Below are 18,396 nucleotides of genomic sequence, written 5' to 3' on the forward strand. Positions count from 1 at the left end.
CAAAGGAAACAAAAACACTAATTCAAAAAGATATCTGCACCCCCATGTTCACAGCAGCATTATTTACAATAGTCAAGACATGGAAACAACTTAAGTGTCCATCAACAGATGAATGAATAAAAAAGTTATGGTATATATATATGTATATATATACCATATACATATGGAATATTATTCAGCCATAAAAAAGAGGAAATCCTACCATTTGTGACAACATGGCTAGACCTTGAAGGCATTATGCTAAGTGAAATAAATCAGAGAAACACAAATACTGTATGATCTCACTTATATATGGAATCTAAAAAAAAAAAACAATAACAACAAACAAAAAACTAAACTCATAGAAACAGAGATCAGACTTGTGGTTACCAGAAGCAGAGAGTGGGGGGAGGGAGAAATGAAAGAAGGTGGTCAAAAGATACAAACTTCCAGTTAAACAATAAGTACTATGGGTGTAATGTACAACATGATGACTATAGCTAACACTGCTATATGATATAGTATAGGAAAGTTCTGAAGAGAGTAAAGCACAAGAGTTCCCCTCACAAAGAGAGAACACTTTTTTTTTCTTTTCTTCTTTTATACCTACATGAGAAGATGGATATTAGCTGAAGCTATTGTGGCAATCAATTCACAACATAAGTAAATCAAACCATCATGCTGCACAGCTTAAACTTATACAGTGATGTATGTCAATTATTTTTCAATAAAACTGGGGGGGGGAAATCTCATTTCCTACCTGTGGAGGTGAACTCTGAATCACCAGGTCAACCTCAGGAATATCCAAACCACGGGCAGCCACATTGGTTGCCACCAAAACTTTAAAACTACCCTCTCTGAAGCCTTTCAGTGTAATTTCTCTTTGTGACTGTGCGATATCGCCATGTAAACACTGGGCATTCTATTTGAAAAAAAAAAAAAGGAAAAGTAAGTGTATAGCACATACTTGCAATTCATAGCACCGAACACCATACAGTCTGTGCTCTTTTTTGTTGCTGTTGTTTTTAAATCTGACCTTCTGATAATTATAAAAATACATGCTTATTGTTTTTAAAAAATCAAACGTTACAGAAAAACATTTAACATAAATGCAAAAGCTTCCCTTAATATCAGACTTGTAATAATTAACTGCTAACAGTTTGGTGAATATTCCTCCGCATATTATTATTTTTCTTTCTTTCTTTTTTTTTTTTTTGCGGTACACGGGCTTCTCACTCTTGTGGCCTCTCTCGTTGCGGAGCACAGGCTCCGGACACGCAAGCTCAGTGGCCATGGCTCACGGGCCCAGCCACTCTGCGGTGTGTGGGATCTTCCCGGACCGGGACACGAACCCGTGTCCCCTGCATCGGCAGGCGGACTCTCAACCACTGCACCACCAGGGAAGCCCCACATATTATTTTTTAAATAATACATACACACACACAGACCCCTCACAAATCCTAGCATATAATTTTATGTATTCACCTATAAAAATGGGATTTTACTATATATGTATTGTTTTACAACCTGCTTTATAAATTTTTTATATCTTAGCCATTCTTCTACATCTATAGATATACATCTACTTAATTTTTTAAAACTATACATGATTTCTTCATATGGCTGCAGTATCTTTTTTTTGGCCATGCCACACAGCTTGCAGGATCTTAGTTCCCTGACCAGGGATTGAACCTGGGCCCTGGCAGTGAAAGCACCAAGTCCTAACCATTGGACCACCAGGGAATTCCCAGTATCATTTATTTTAGCAGTACCCTACTGATTTGGGTAGGATCCAAACTTTCATCTTCAGAAACAACGCTACAACAAATAACCTTGTACTTACAACTGCAGACCCCTTAGTATATTTCAGTAGGTTACATATCTAGAAGTTGGATTTCCGGGTCAAAAATTATGAACATTTAACATTTTAATAGTTATCACTATTAAATTAAAACTGTATTATAAAAAGAAGTTGTAAACAAACAAACAGAAACCAGACTCACAGACATAAAGAACAGACTTGTGGTGGCCAAGGGGAAGGGGGGTGGGGGAGGGATGGATTGGGAGGTTGGGGTTAGCAGATGCAAACTATTTCATACAGAATGGATGGACAAAAAGGTCCTACTGTATAGCACAGGGAACTATATTCAACGTCCGGGGATAAACCAAAATGGAAAAGAACATAAAAAAGAACGTATATACAAGTATAACTGAGTCACTTTGCTGTACAGCAGAAATTAACACAATATTGTAAATCAATTATACTTCAATTTAAAAAGAAGAAATTATGCCCATTTACTCTTCAACATTCTATGAGTGTTTATTTCATCTTACCCCACCTATATATATATAATATATATATATATACATATATATATAATATATATATATACCACCCACCTGTATACTATGAATCATTATAATCCTTGTAAATCTAATAGGCAAAAATGATTTCCCAATGTTGTTCTAATTTACATTTCTGTAATTTTCAGTGAAGTTGAACCAATTTATACTGGGTTGATCTTCCATGTATGCTGCAAATAATTTCCTAGTATTACAAATAAATTTCCTAGTATTCTTAGCCACTATTAAAAGTTAAAAGTTCATAACAATGATTTAACTCCAACAGTATCTAAACTGCAGCATCTAAGCATAATACATTCATGAGTGAATTCACTGAGCACTTGCTATGCTCCAGGTACTATGCCAGGTTCTGGAACAATCATAAAGAAACGACCCTGGGACAGAAAAGTTGACAAGTATTTTCAATACAGTATGATATGTGCTATAAGAAGGTGCAGGGTGCTATAGAAATACCTAAGAGGGGAACCTAACTCAATCTAGTTTGAAGGGAAGGCAGCACTGAAGCTGAGACCTGACAGATAATAAGGAACTAGTAGTCAGGTTAAAAAAAAAGAAAAGAAAAAAAAGGAGGAGGTTAGGGAGTTCCAGGAAGAAGAAATACCACACACAATTAATGTTTCTGGCAAACTACAAATATTTGAGTATTGCTGAAGCACAGAGTTAAAAGGAGAAGTGGTGAGAGATGAGACTGAAAAGGAATATGAATTTTATCCTGAGGACAATATGGAACAATTGAATGATTGTAAGCAGAAAATCTTCATGAACATATTTGTATTCTAGAAGGAATATTCTGGCTACAATGTATAGAATATATTAGACAAGGGCAAGGCAAAAGCTAGGGAGACTCAGATAGCAGACTGTTGTAGAAATTCAGGAGAGATATCAGTGGCCTCATCAAGGCAGTGGCAATGACCATTTATTCATTTAACAAATATGTGGTAATCTACACATCAGGTACTAGGGATAAAATGGCAAACAAAAATTAAAACTTTCTCTGTCCTCATCATCTTGATACTCTGGTCGAGGAAATGAACATTGATCAAGTAATTAGGCACACAAATAAATTTAGCCAACATGTGTAACTCAAGATGCATGGGTCTAAGAGGCAAAGGGCGTCTAGAAGAGGACAACCTGACCTAGTTTGGGGCAAGGAAGAATTTACAGAAAAGTACTCTGGACTGATATCTGAAGGATGGGAGCTGCTAGGCAAGACAGACTACAAGTTCAAGAGCCCTGTGGTGACAGGAAGAATAGCAGGTATGGTGAGAGTGCAGAAATAAGGGGAAAGAAAGTGTGATAAGATGAGGCTGGAGGGCTTCCCTGGTGGCTCAGTGATTAAGAATCCACCTGCCAATGCAGGGGACACGGGTTCGAGCCCTGATCTGGGAAGATCCCACGTGCCGTGGAGCAACTAAGCCCATGCGCCACAACTACTGAATCTGCGCTCTAGAGCCCGCAAGCCACAACTACTGACCCGTGTGCCACAGCTACTGAGCCCGCACACCACAGCTACTGAAGACCACATGCCTAGAGTCTGTGCTCCACAACAAGAGAAGCCACCACAATGAGAAGCCCGCACACCACAATGAAGAGTAGCCCCTGCTTGCCACAACTAGAGAAGGACTGCACACAGCAACAAAGACCCAACACAGTCCAAAAAAATTAATTAATTAATTTTAAAAAAAACAAACAACTCTTATTTGGATCCAGGTTCCAAATAACAAACTACAGAAAACAGAGCATGTATGAGGCAATTGAGAATCTGAAAACTAATTTATATTTGAAGATATTAATTACTATTAATTTTTTAGATGTCATAACAATATTGTGTTTTTGTTTGTTTATTTATTTATTTATATTCACTTTTGGTTGCATTGGGTCTTCGTTGCTGTGTGCGGGCTTTCTCTAGTTGCAGCGAGCAGGGCTACTCTTTGCTGCAGTGCGCGGGCCTCTTACTGCAGTAGACTCTCCTGTTGTGGAGCATTGGCTCTAGATGCACGGGCCTCAGTAGCTGGGGCACGCGGGCTTAGCTGCTCCGCGGCATGTGGGATCTTCCCAAACCAGGGCTTGAACCCTTGTACCCTGCACTGGCAGGCAGGTTCCCAACCATTGCGCCACCAGGGACGCCCGTATTGTGAGTTTTTAAAAAAATAACCCTTTCCTGGCCTTCCCTGGCAGTCCAGTGGTTAAGACCCTGTGCTTCCACTACAGGGGGCACGGGTTCGAACCCTGGTTGGGGAACCAAGATCCCACATGCCACATGGCGCAGCCAGAAGAACAAATTTTAAAAAACAATAATAATCCTTTTCCATTAGAGATACATACCCAAATATTTATGGGCATAATAACATGTTATCTAAGGTTTGCATCAGAATAATTTCAGGAGCAAGAAGTGAGTGGGCATTTGGATGAAATAAGATAATTTTTGCAGCTGGAAAACGAACACATCATTACACTGTCAACTTCTGTGTATGTCTTGTATAAGTTTGAAATTTTCTACTATAAAAAGTTAACAGAAAGAAAACACATGGATTTAGTGTTCTGATCCATTCATTCAATAAATATTTGTGATTCTTCTTATACACAACTCTAAAATATTACCCACTCTTACCCATAGAAACTCATTTTGTTTCACTCTTTGTATTTTCAAGATCACATTTGCAAAGTTTTAAGAAAATTTCTGATGAAAACGGATAGAATTCTATCCTGACTTAACAGATCATGAGAGGCTGGCTATAAATTCTTTCTCAATGAGACTCAATTCCAAGAATGACTATCAAACCTAGTCCACAAAGGACATGATTTTTTTTTTGCTCAGTGATTCGTACCTATAATCTCAATTAGAGAAAGCATGAAAAAAGACTTACCTGTTTTATGTGTGGATTCATGGCCATTTCAGTTACATTCTTTTTGGTCTCACAGAAGATAATAGCCCTCCCTTCAGACCCACTGTAGACTTGAAGGACATCTCCAATAACTGCTGGTCTCTGAGACCAATGGCACTGGATGGCCAGATGCTTTGAAGAAAGAAAATATCAAATATCTGCTTCATTAAAATTATTGAAAAAGATTTCTCTTGTACATTTTTTTTTCTATTTGTTCAAGAATTGGCCTTCCTGGAAGACAATAAGACAACGATTCTCCCCAACCCCATTTGAAAACAGCAATCAGTAGGTGAAAGGATAAGCAAATTGTAGTGTACTTATATAGTGGAACACTGTTCACTGATTAAAAAGAACCAACTAGGGCTTCCCTGGTGGCGCAGTGGTTGAGAGTCCGCCTGCCGATGCAGGGGACACAGGTTCGTGCCCTGGTCTGGGAGGATCCCACATGCCGCGGAGCAGCTGGGCCCGTGAGCCATGGCTGCTGAGCCTGCGTGTCCGGAGCCTGTGCTCCGCAACGGGACAGGGCGCAACAGTGAGAGGCCCGCGTACCACAAAAAAAAAAAAAAAAAAAAGGAACCAACTACTGATCCATGCAACAATACGGATGAATCTCAAAACATATGCTGGGTGAATGAAGCCTTACAGAAAGAGTATACACAATATGATTCCATTTGTCTGAAGCTTTAAAACAGGCAAAACTAATCTATAATCTATGATGGAAAAAAAGCAGAACAGTAGTTGCCTCTGAACGGGGACTGGGCAGAGGCATGGGGGAACTTTCTGTGATCATGGTAATATTCTTTGTTTTGGTAGGGGTTTGGGTTACACACATGTATGAATTTGTCAAAACGAAGCAAATGTACACTTAAAATTTTGCATTCTGTTGTAAATCTTATCTCAAAAATTGTAAATATTAGGTGGATGAACCTTGAAAACATTATGCTACACGAAAGAAGCCCGACACAAAAAAGCCACATGTTGTAATGATTACATTTATATAAAATAACCAGAAGAGGTAAATCCATCAAGACAGAAAGCAGATTGATGGTTGCCAGGGGCTAGGAGAAGCGGGGAATAAGGTGTAAATGCTTAATAGTTACAGGATTTCCTTTTCGGGTAATGAAGCGTTTTGGAAGTAGATAGAAGCAATGGTTGTATAACACTATGAATGTACTAAATGACACTGAATGGTACACTTCAAAGTGGTTAATTTTAGTTATGTGAACTTTACTTCAATAAAAAAATTATAAATATTGAACTCTAGCTAAAGATATTGCAAAATAAAATACTTATGGGAAATTATACTGATTTCTGCAATCTGAAATAAATAAAAAAATAAGATGGATATAGGGATGAGTAGATATGCAATAAAGCAAATATAGCAAAATATTAATGGCAGAATCTAGCTGGTGGGTATATGCGTGTTCACTGTAAAATTCTCTCAACTTTTCAGCCTGTTTGAAACCTTCATGATAAAATGTTGAGGAAAAAATATACTGTAACATTTTAAGTCTGTGCATTTTAACATATTATATCTCAATAACATTGTTTAAAACAATTAATTACATAACACATGGAAAAAAGAGATAAGCACAAAGAAGAAACTAAGAATCATTTGAACCAGGTATGTCAAAGTCTTGCTTCTTCCTCCCTACCTCTCAAAAATAAAAATAAAAAAGATCCTGGGCTTTGCTGGTGGCGCAGTGGTTGAGAGTCCGCCTGCCAATGCAGGGGACACGAGTTCATGCCCCGGTCCGGGAAGATCTCACAGGCCGCGGAGCGGGTGGGCCCGTGAGCCATGGCCGCTGAGCCTGCGCGTCCAGAGCCTGTGCTCCGCAGTGGGAGAGGCCACAACAGTGAGAGGCCCGCGTACCGCAAAAAATAAATAAATAAATAAATAAAAAAGATCCTGAACCTGATCAAGCCTCACAATCTACCATCAACTCACAGGAAAATGAAAGCAGAGGAACATGTTAACTACCACCACAGGGATGCAAATCAGCAAAATTGAGACTATGGGAAACTTGTAAGACAAATGATCAGTTCTTTTCAATAAAGAATTGCAAAGAGGGGCTTCCCTGGTGGCGCAGTGGTTGAGAGTCCGCCTGCCGATGCAGGGGACACGGGTTTGTGCCCCAGTCCGGGAAGATCCCACATGCCGCGGAGCGGCTGGGCCCGTGAGCCATGGCTGCTGAGCCTGCGCGTCCGGAGCCTGTGCTCCACACCACAACGGGAAAGGCCACAACAGTGAGAGGCCCGTGTACCGCCAAAAAAAAAAAAAAAAAAAAATTGCCAAGAAAGAAAGGGACAGAGGAACCTATATTTTAAAGGATTTAACAGAGGAATGGATAAAGAAGATGTGGGGTATCCATATAATGGAATACTACTCAGCCATCAATAAGAAAATGACACCATACCATTTTCAACTACCTGGATGAATCTAGAAAGTAAGTCAGACAGAGAGACAAATACTGTATGATCTTATTTATATGTGGAATCCTAAAAAACAAAACAAAACAAAATAAACAGACACACAGATACAGAGCACAAAATGGTCGTTGCCAAAGTGCAGGCGGGGAAGGTGGGGACCCAAAACAGGTAAAGGGGATTGACAGGTACAAACTTCTAGTTATAAAATACGCCACGGGGATGCAATATACAGCATAAGGAATACGGTCAAAAATATTGCAACAACTTTGTATGTGAACAGATGGTTATTAGATTTATTGTGATCATTTCACAATATATGCAAATATCAAATCACTATGCAGTACACCTGAAACTACAAAATAGTGTATGTCAACTATATTTCAATTAAAAAAAAGATGGTGAATAAACGTTCAACACATGGATTAAAAAAGACTTTAAGACATAATAATTAGTAGCAATATAAGGATCTTACTTGAATCCATATTCAAACAACCTATTTACAAAAAAAAGACAAATAGGTTAATGTGAACACTAGATATTTAAAGATATTAAAAAATTGTTTTTTTTTTTACTATGATGGTAACTTTGTGTTTTTTTGTTTTTAAAGAGCCCTTATTCTTTTAAAAATATATATAATTATACAAAAATGAAATGATGACTGGACTGCTTCAAATGTAGGGATTAAAGAATGTATGGGGGTATAGAAAAGATCAGTGTTAAAGCCTGGTGATTGGTACATCAGATCCTTTGTACTATTCAACTTTTGTACATGTTTGAAAGTGTCCTTAATAAACTTTTCTCTTTTCTTTTTTTAATTTATTTTGGCTGCACTAGGTCTTAGTTGCGGCATGCGGGATCTTCATTGCAGCATGCAGGCTCCTAGCTGCTGCATGCACGCGGGATCTAGTTCCCCGACCAGGGGTCGAACCCAAGCCCCCTGCGTTGGGAGTGCACAGTCTTACCCACCGGACTACCAGGGAAGTCCCATTAATAAACTTTTCTTCACTGATACACTTTATGTTCTTAATGTAAAACTTTCAGCCATTACAAAATATACAAAGCTTCCTTTGACCATCCCATACTATAAAAGTTCTCTTTCCCAGAAGTAATCATTATTATTAGTTTGATGTTTATCCTTCCCACCTAACTTTGTACATAAATACCTAAAATATCCATTTAGGATTATTTGTGTATTTTTTAAAATAGTATGATTCGGTACTTATCATTTTATAATCTGCTTTTATCAGTCAAATTCATTCTTTTTCATCATTACATTGTATTTATAGATTATACTCTTGTTCACCTGGACTATTTTTATTTACATACACATATATGTACATCTTTCAAATGTAAAAGTGACATATACGGTACATACCTGTCAAAATAATGCAAATATTACCTTTAATTCTTTTTTTAAAAAAAATACTATAGGTTTAAATTTTCATGGAGTCAAAATTATAAACCTTTTCCTTTATGGTGCCTTCTTCTGTCTTTATGTTTAGAAAAGCCTTCCCTTTCCTCAAATCAAATAACTGTTGACCTACAATCTGCTGTAAATTATTTTATGGCTTAATTTTTTTTAAATCTTTGGGAATATTTTTGGTATATGGTATGAAATGAGGAACTTTTTTCCACCTAAGCTTTAACAAATTATCCCAACACCAGCAAATTGGCATGAATTACTTCGTTTTTCACATTCTACATACTTTAAGTCTGTCTCTGTGGATGCCTGTATATCTCCTGTTAGGACTTGCCTGTTCACAAACTTTCTTCCCCCTATTTATTTTACTCTGCTCTTGAGTCTCAGACTATAGAAATACATAGGTATCTTATTGACTAAGGGCAAAAAAGAGATATTTGGCCTGAACTGGTACTCAAAACATAAGTTTAGCTTCAACAAATTTCAAAATATCAACTAAAAGCTAAAATCTATCACACTGGAAAGCTACTTACTTCCACAGTAGTTGCAGCCTTTTGAGTCATTTTCCCAACAAGGTCAACCTGTTCATATCTGGATTTCATGTATTTTTTTGCAACTTTGTATACCCACTGTGGGCAAGTTGCAGAAAAAAGTAAAGTCTGAGGATTGTCTTCAGAATCTTAAATAAACAAAAAGAATTCAAATGCTTTCTTAATTTCTTAATACCCCACAATGTAGTCAGCTCTTAAAAATCCCCCCAAACTTCAAAGAAATAATGAAAAATTCAAAACTTGGGGTGAATTTTGAACATATAAACTTTACTGCAATTATCAAAACTTTCAACTTTCAAAACTGAGGGAAAATATCAATATGAAGAAAACTGAACCTAGAAGGAAGATGAGAATTTAAGAAATAACAATGAGCAAAGAAATCAGTAAAATGAGTTAGTAAAACTACTTACTATAAAATAATACATGGAAGAAAGCAAAGAAAGCTAAGAAAATGGTTAAAGTATGCTATTGTACTTTCTTGTTCAGGAAGAAAACAGATACCAAATACCTTTAGTTTTGTTAGAACACTGGGGACAATGTATTAAAAGTCATAAAATAAAAAATTCATAAGCTTTTAGATAAGAATTGCTAATGTGCTTATTTTGAATTAGGATATACCAGTTTTGTAGGATTCGTGGATAATATCTTCAACTTGTTCAGCAAAACCTAAATCTAACATTTGATCCACTTCATCAAGCACAACGTGGCGCAGTTTAGAAAGATCTAATCGGCCGCTCTGCAGATGATCTTTGATACGACCAGGGGTCCCAACCAAGATGTCAATACCATTTCGAATATGATTAACTGTGAGAGGAGAAGAAATATCAATAATATGTAAAAATTCAAATGTAGATTTTAGATTTGAGTAGCAAATAGATCTTTGTGCTGCCATCATACATATTTACTCACTTTGGCTTTGATATGATGTTCCACCATAAAAACACGCCACACTGAGTTTCCTAGTTATATCTTTGAAGTCTTTGGCTACTTGGTTTGCCAGTTCCCTTGTAGGAGCCAAAACAAGTACCTGAGCAAAAGGTTTAAAAAACAAAAAGGTAAGTTTCTGTAAACCTCTAAGTTCAAACTGAGAAGACTATTTTTTAAGGTGCATTTAGAACTAGGAATCTCATTATTAATGTCATAGTATTTAAAGACAGAGCACAAATAACAACAAGAACAGCTTATGTTTATTATATCCTCCCTTACTTCCTTAAGTTCTCCTTTCAGAAGTCACTTTCTCAGTGAGGTTCCTAACCCTCTTTTCATATCCTCCCAACCGTGCTTAACTGTTTCTCCTTAGCACTTACACCATATAAAATATTTATATTCTACTGATTTGCTCATTGTCTGTTTCACCCACTAAAATGTAAGCTCCATGAAGACAGGGATTTATGTCCGTACTATTTATTATTTATGTCATACTATTCAATATATTCCCTGAACTTCAAACAGTGCCTGGCACAGAACAGATACTCAAAAAATATTTGTTGAGGGCTTCCCTGGTGGCGCAGTGGTTGAGAGTCTGCCTGCCGATGCAGGGAACACGGGTTCGTGCCCCGGTCCGAGAGGATCCCACATGCCACGGAGCGGTTGGGCTCGTGAGCCATGGCCGCTGGGTCTGCGTGTCCGGAGCCTGTGCTCCGCGGCGGGAGAGGCCACAGCAGTGAGAGGCCCACGTACCGCAAATAAATAAATAAATAAATACATACATACATACATACATACATACATACATAAATAAAATAAAATAAAAATACTTGTTGAATGAGTGAATGAATGCCGAATATGTGCCATTTTTTAAAAAGAAATATTTCAATTTATTTGTTAAGTAGAATATGAAACCGAATTTGTAGCTAGTACCAGAGAATGGACTTAACTGTTTGGTATTTAATGAGAGCAGCTTCTTCTACACAGGATCCCAAGAGACTTACTGAAAAAGGGGCAAAGCCCCTTATTAAGCAAATAAAACTCATGTTTCAAACAGGTTATACAAAAATTGATTTACCTCTATTTCTTTTTTTGATATTTAGAAAGTACAGATTTAACAAAAAGTAGCCATAAACTTTCTACATACAATGCTGATTATAATTCTGCAAACAACAAAAGTGCTTTACACAAATTACTTAATTTGATCCTCACAAAAACCCAATGAGGTGGCATTATTTTCCCAGTTTTACAAATGAGGAATATGAGTCTTAGAGAAGTTGAGTCTTGCCCAAGATCAAGTAGCTAGAAGTGGTGGAGCTGGAATCTCCAGTAATGTCCTTCTAGCATAAAAGCTTTTTAAAGGCAGTGTTGGGACTGTGTCCTATTTCTATTACTTTCAGACTTCCTAATTTCACCTAAGAAACAGAACTCTCTAAAAAAAGATTTGTCCTGCTCCAAGACCACTATTATTTAATTATATTCATATATGTGAATTTACTTTCACACTGTAATAATATTTAGGAGTCTCAAAGAACAAATTACTTTTAGCCACATATCTGTTCAAATTTTGATACTGATTCTTTCTTTTTCTTGGCCATGCTGCACGGCATGCGGGATCTTAGTTCCACAACCAGGGATGGAACCCGTGCCCGCTGCAGTGGAAGTGTGGAGTCTTAACCACTGGACTGCCAGGGAAGTCCCAATACTGATTTTTTTCTTCTTCACGTTTATGAACCTGAAAGTGAACATAGGTTCTAAAAGGGTCAAATTTTAGGCTAAAATTTCACTAGGTCCTCTCTGTTCTTTACTACTGATAAATTAAGACAGATCTCCAGTACTCCAACAACACAGGGAATAGCAGTATCATTTCTATAATACTCTTAAAGTCAACCAGTAAAATAAATATTATTTACTGAATGACCAAATAAATAAATACCACTTCAGCAAAATCACTGTTTAAAAGCAAAGGTCAGAACTGAAAAAAGAGAAGAAAAAGGTCACTAAATATACTAACTGTAAATACTCCTAAAATTAGATATGCTGGCTTCATAATATACAGTTATCAAAGACAACTATGGATCCATACACATTACATTCATATGCAATAACTCACTTTAGCTTTACTTGCGATTTATCTTAAAAATCAAATTTTTGCTTTAGGACCCGAAGTTTTACTTTATGCCCCAGGACTGACTAACTTTTCTATCTTTGGGGTACTTGAACTTAAGACCAGTATATTGTGGTTTGTTTGTTTGTTTGTTTTGGTCACGCTGTGCAGCCTGCAGGATCTTAGTTCCCAGATTCAATCTCTGCTTGGAGATTGAACCCGGGCCACGGCAGTGAAAGCGCCGAGTCCTAACCACTGGACCACCAGGGCATTCCCAAGACCAATATACTCTTTCTTTCTCTTTCCATTAGAGTAATGTTTAAACCTTTTACTCCCTATAATGGTTACCTTTGGTGAGCGGCTTTTTTTAATTGTCTCTTGATTTCTTTGGAGTCTTTCAATCAAGGGGATGGCAAAAGAGAATGTCTTTCCTGTTCCTGTCCGCGCTTGAGCAATTAAATCTTTTCCTTCATATACAGGACCAAAAGTCTTAACTTGAATAGGAAAGAGATATGTTACCCCTCGACCTGTAAAATGAGATTTCATTGAAATATTTACTTAAGACCAGCAATAGGAAAAACTACATTTATTTGAAAATAACATTCCTGATTCATCAATGTGTGCCTAAAGATACATCACCTAACAACATTTACAGTTATTCCTACCCCAAAGAGGAATTATTTAAAAATTGGTCTGAGGGCGCAGTGGTTAAGAATCTGCCTGCCAATGCAGGGGACACGGGTTCGAGCCCTGGTCCGGGAAGATCCCACATGCCACAGAGCAACTAAGCCTGTGCACCACAACTACTGAGCCTGCGCTCTAGAGCCCACAAGCCACAACCACTGAAGCCCACGCATCTAGAGCCCATGCTCTGCAACAAGAGAAGCCACCGCAGTGAGAGGCCGGCACACCCGCACGCATCAATGAAGACCCAACACAGCCAAAAATAAATAAATTTATTTAAAAAAAAATTGGCCTGAACTTTTGACAAATACATATAATTCTTTAAAGTTAAAAACCGAACCGAATACCAAAAAAATGATGTAGAAATAACTGCAATTAAAAAAGCTATTTCTCTATGCTTTGTATATTCTCCTTTGGGTCAGAAAAGGCACAAGAGTTTTCTAAAATCTAGTTTTAGATTTTCAATTGCATATCCATTAAAATTCATTGTACCTTTCAGAAGCTTTATAGTCTCTTCAGAAATAGGGAAATTGGAGAAGGCTCCTTCTTTCTGTTCACGTGTTAGGGTCTGTCAAAATGAAATCAAAGACCTCGCTGATATAGTTCATATCCGACCAGGTATTTAGAATCTTTCATTCATTTACTGCTTTTAGTTCTACTAAATGAGCTAACAAACCAGCTTTAGTTAGTATTCGCAAAAACTGTATAGATTAACTTACAAGATAAATTAGTGGGAAATTCTTTTAATTTCAAAAGGATCTCTTTAAATAACAAGCTTACTTAATACACTTTCCCATAATACATTTAAAAATGATTAATTCACATATAAAACTCTTTAGAAATACATTTACTATATAGATCAAAATATAATTCCAGGGGCTTCCCTGGTGGCACAGTGGTTGGGAGTCCGCCTGCCGATGCAGGGGACATGGGTTCGTGTCCCGGTCCGGGAGGATCCCGCATGCCGCAGAGCGGCTGGGCCTGTGAGCCATGGCCGCTGAGCCTGCGCGTCCGGAGCCTGTGCTCCACAACGGGAGAGGCCACAACAGTGAGAGGCCCGCATACCGCAATAAAAAAAAATATATATATATATATATATATATATATATAAATATATATATAATTCCACTTGACTGAAGGTATTACGAAAGAGGTATTCAATAATCTAAATCATATTCACAGATATAGATAATATTAATTATTAAGATTAACACAAGCCTATAAACCCGCCCCAAAAGAAGCTAAGCAATGAGGAAAGTAAATTGTTTCTAAAACTAAAAGTTAAATAAGTTGTTCTATGAATCTAAAAAGCATTTTTTAGGTCACTAATACAAGGAAAAGTTCCTGTAAGCTTGAAAATTTCTCAAACATATATAGAGGTTAGCATGACATTGTCATTTACCATCTATTGAAAACTTTGTGTACTAGTCAATTCATATATAGAACAAAGACAATATATCTACTTAAAAACTTTATTACTGGTTGTTTAAAGAAGGTAGTTCCAAAACCACACACCATAACAAGTTTCAAACTAAGAACCAGATAAAAGACATAACATCAAATTCAAATTTAATCCATTTAAGCAAACCTCAATGTTATCTTTTTAAGATTAAAAGAAAAAAATTTTATTAGAAAAGTACACATTTTCATTGCAGAAATTTTAGAAACCACATATTAAAATAAATTGTAAAATTATCTACAATCCAATCAGCTAAAGACACATTTGAAACACACACTCCTCTATGCACATATACATTTTTAAATGAAATAAAATCATGTATATACTATTTTGTAATCATTTTTTTTCATTTAATAAGATAGACTGAATACCTTTCTAACATATCTATGCCCTTTAAGACCAATGCATTCTATTACATAGCTACAGCATATTTTATCAAACCAATTGCCTACTATCAGACATTTAGGATGTTTAAATTTTTCGCTACTACCAACATCACTGTGATAAGATACTGATTCATACACCTCTGCACACCTCGTGATAATATCCTTAGGAGGATAAATTCCTAGAAGTAGAACTCCTGAATCCTAACATAATCTAAACAAAATAATAAACAGTTAAGCTTATTACAATACAGAGCACTATAGCAGGCAAAATCCCAACAGAGCAAGAAGTACACTCTGCTGCTCAGCAATACAGATCTGTAGGGCCTTATTTAGAACAACTCTCTAACATATACGCTTCCTGACAAATAGCAAACTCACAAGTAAAATAACACCATATTGTAAAGCAAGAATTCACCATTTTTTCTCAAAGCTCCCCAAAGATTACACATTAAATTAAGCTCAAATGTATTTAAATTAACAGCAACTATCAGATTTGTTAAATGTAAAGATTATTAAATACCATGAGTTATTAAGGATATCAAAGTTGTTTTTTGCTTAAGAGTTGAGTAATTTAATGACAATTTGTAATGCCCAGATAAACCTATGAACTCTGCTAGAGGAAAAGTGCAAGAACACACTGAGTAAATTCTGTGCAAGAATATACCTACTCTAACAGATACTGGCAAAAGTAATGAGTCCAGGAATGAAGATTCTATACTAAGCATGTTTTCTATACCTCCCAAAAAATTAATACCCAGGAGAACAAATTTCTTCAGATCATTTTTATATGTTTCATTTCTGTTTTAAAAAAGCAAACAGCTTTAAGACTGAGTTACAGTAAGACCTAAAAATCATTGTAAGTTGCTATTGTTACAGAAGTACAAGAAACAGAAGGCAAAATATACAAAGTCAAGAGGCCCTTATGTACCCCGTTTCAGAAGGTCAGAACTTAATTCATGAGTAATGATGAGGACTGAAATAACCGTAAGAAATGCAAGTAGGTGACCATCAATAAGCAATCTGGAAAATCTATTTAGGAACCCAAATGTACACGAAAGGTTTAAACTTGACCAAGTCCCCCCTGCACCAATCTCTTCACCAAGAAAAAGGCAATATAATGAAAGAAACAAGAGACAAAGGGGAAAAGGCTCAGGTTTCAGCTGTATAGACTCCCCAGTCCAACTGAGAGTATTGGACACTAAGCAGGAAATATTGCAGAATCAATTCTAATTAGTCTAAAAGAATCAAATTATCCTGTATTTCAAGGATAATGTCAAATGCAAAACAAAAAGTATCCATACCTCTTCTAGTTTATTATCACTTGATTTATGAGTAGAACTATCTAAGGATGACACTCGCTTTGATTTTTTTTCATATTCATCAATATCTCCATTTGACAGATCTTTTCTTCTTGACTTACGAGATTTAGAAAATTCATCTGAAAGTCTATTACATCCTTCCTCAGGGTCACCATTTAGTTTCTCTTTCATTTTAGCTTTTTTGGGTTTAGGAGCATCCAGGTCATCTGCAACACCATTTTCTCTTGTTTCTGATTTCTCATCTGAGTCATAATGGTGCCTTGACTTCCTTCTATCACTCTGTGGAAAAACAAAGAAGCAGTGACAAGAGGGTCACAAGGTTTGCTTTGCTTTTAAGACTCAAGAGAAGTTATAGAGTATGACTCCCCCAACCAGCAAAGCTCAATCTACGGTAATCTTGAAAAGGTACCTGGTAGAAATCCAAACTGGTTGCTAATGCCAAGACTAAGCTTTACCTATTGCTTTCTTTCTCATCCCAAATCTTGCACTCTTAAGACCTGGCCTCTAGTCCCTCTCTAATCTCATTATAACATTTAAGGGAAACTGAAATAGCTTCTTTTCAGTAAAAGAATGAGAACTCAAGATTTATAAATTAAAAAACAAGCAAAAACTTCTATCTCCAAGAAAAAAATTAATATTTTACTGAGTACCTACCCAGCATTGTGTAATATGTTTTCGGCTTATCTTGTTTAAATCTTCATAACAACCCTATAAGGGAAGTACAGGTCCATAATCCCTTATCCGAAATTCCGATATCCACAAAGCTCTGAAAACCTAAAGTTTTTTTGTAACTTATTTGGAGACAAAACCTTACCTGACCTGAACTCATTTCGTGGCAAAATTTGACTTCAACTAATGTGAGACTATCTGTAATCTTTATTTATTCCACTTAGTATGAATATTCACATTTAACATTAAGGTGTTTTGATTATAGGTTCGGGGCCCCAAACCCTACTAGGGTGTTACCCTATTAAAAACCCCAGAATTTTGAATTCGACAACATATCTAGCCCCAAGTATTCTGGATAAGGGATACCAAACCTGTATCACCTTTGCCATTTTACAGATGAGGAAACAAGTTCTTAGAGATAAGTAACTTGCCAAAGACCTACATATGGGATTTCTTGCAAGTGAAAGTGCTAGAAATCAAGCTCTGTTTGACTTGAAAACCCATGCTCTTTTCACATCATGCTTCCTCCCTGAACTTTGATAAAAAGGTTAAAGAAAAGCCCAATTGTTATACTCCTATGGAAGGATAACTATATTAGTAATCCCAGAAAATTTTTTAAAGTTTTAAAAATTTAGTTAATAGAACTTTAAAAAGGGGGGAGAGGGTGGCTTTCTGCAACTTTAGTTTTGAAATGCCAACTTTTGTTTTAATATTTGCAGACAGCAAGAAATGATTTGGAAATTTAGCACTTCAAAATTACTTGGTCAGATGTTCAAAATAAATTAGATGGAAATGTTCAAAATAAATTAGATGGTAGTGACTAGTCTTGGTAAAAACGACCAGCACCAAAATTTTCACCATGATTTACACAGTTTCTACAGAATACTTTCACATACAATTTTCTCATCCATGAAATAAGAGTTGCTATGAAAACTGAATAACATACTTGAAAATGCTTTGTAAACATTAGAGTTTTACATTAATATAAGTTATACAGTTATATGTTACATCATTTGATCTTTAGTTAACTGAACTATCCCACATCTCCCCAAACCAATAGATTCTTCTATAGAAAAACAAGGTTATTTATAGAGCAAGCCTCAGGGCTTGAATTGCTCCTGGCCCTGCACTTCAGGGAGATGAAGCAAGGTAAAATGAGACCTCTAGGTTCAAGCCCAGCAATAACCCAAGGTGATGAAACACATTGTTCCACATC

At 36.5% G+C, this 18,396-nt stretch overlaps 1 protein-coding gene across 4 annotated transcripts in view; it reads right to left on the minus strand.

The window, feature by feature from the left end:
- The window catches only part of DDX50 (DExD-box helicase 50), a 29,306-nt gene that overhangs the window by 8,505 nt on the left and 2,405 nt on the right, over positions 1-18,396 (minus strand). For 2 of the 4 annotated variants that reach the window (XM_081227701.1, XM_081227704.1), the window contains exons 3-11: positions 17,166-17,219; positions 16,494-16,790; positions 13,840-13,915; positions 13,012-13,190; positions 10,539-10,656; positions 10,248-10,433; positions 9,612-9,757; positions 5,211-5,360; positions 740-901 (exon numbers count right to left, since the gene is read on the minus strand). In XM_081227701.1, the coding sequence (XP_081083827.1) occupies positions 740-901; positions 5,211-5,360; positions 9,612-9,757; positions 10,248-10,433; positions 10,539-10,656; positions 13,012-13,190; positions 13,840-13,915; positions 16,494-16,790; positions 17,166-17,219 (1,368 nt within the window). The remainder of the gene's footprint in view (positions 1-739; positions 902-5,210; positions 5,361-9,611; positions 9,758-10,247; positions 10,434-10,538; positions 10,657-13,011; positions 13,191-13,839; positions 13,916-16,493; positions 16,791-17,165; positions 17,220-18,396) is intronic. The other 2 variants (XM_081227703.1, XM_081227702.1) reach the window with 2 other exon arrangements.

Source organism: Mesoplodon bidens (assembly GCF_964165515.1).
Source record: "Mesoplodon bidens genome assembly, chromosome: 1".
Taxonomy (NCBI): domain Eukaryota; kingdom Metazoa; phylum Chordata; class Mammalia; order Artiodactyla; family Ziphiidae; genus Mesoplodon; species Mesoplodon bidens.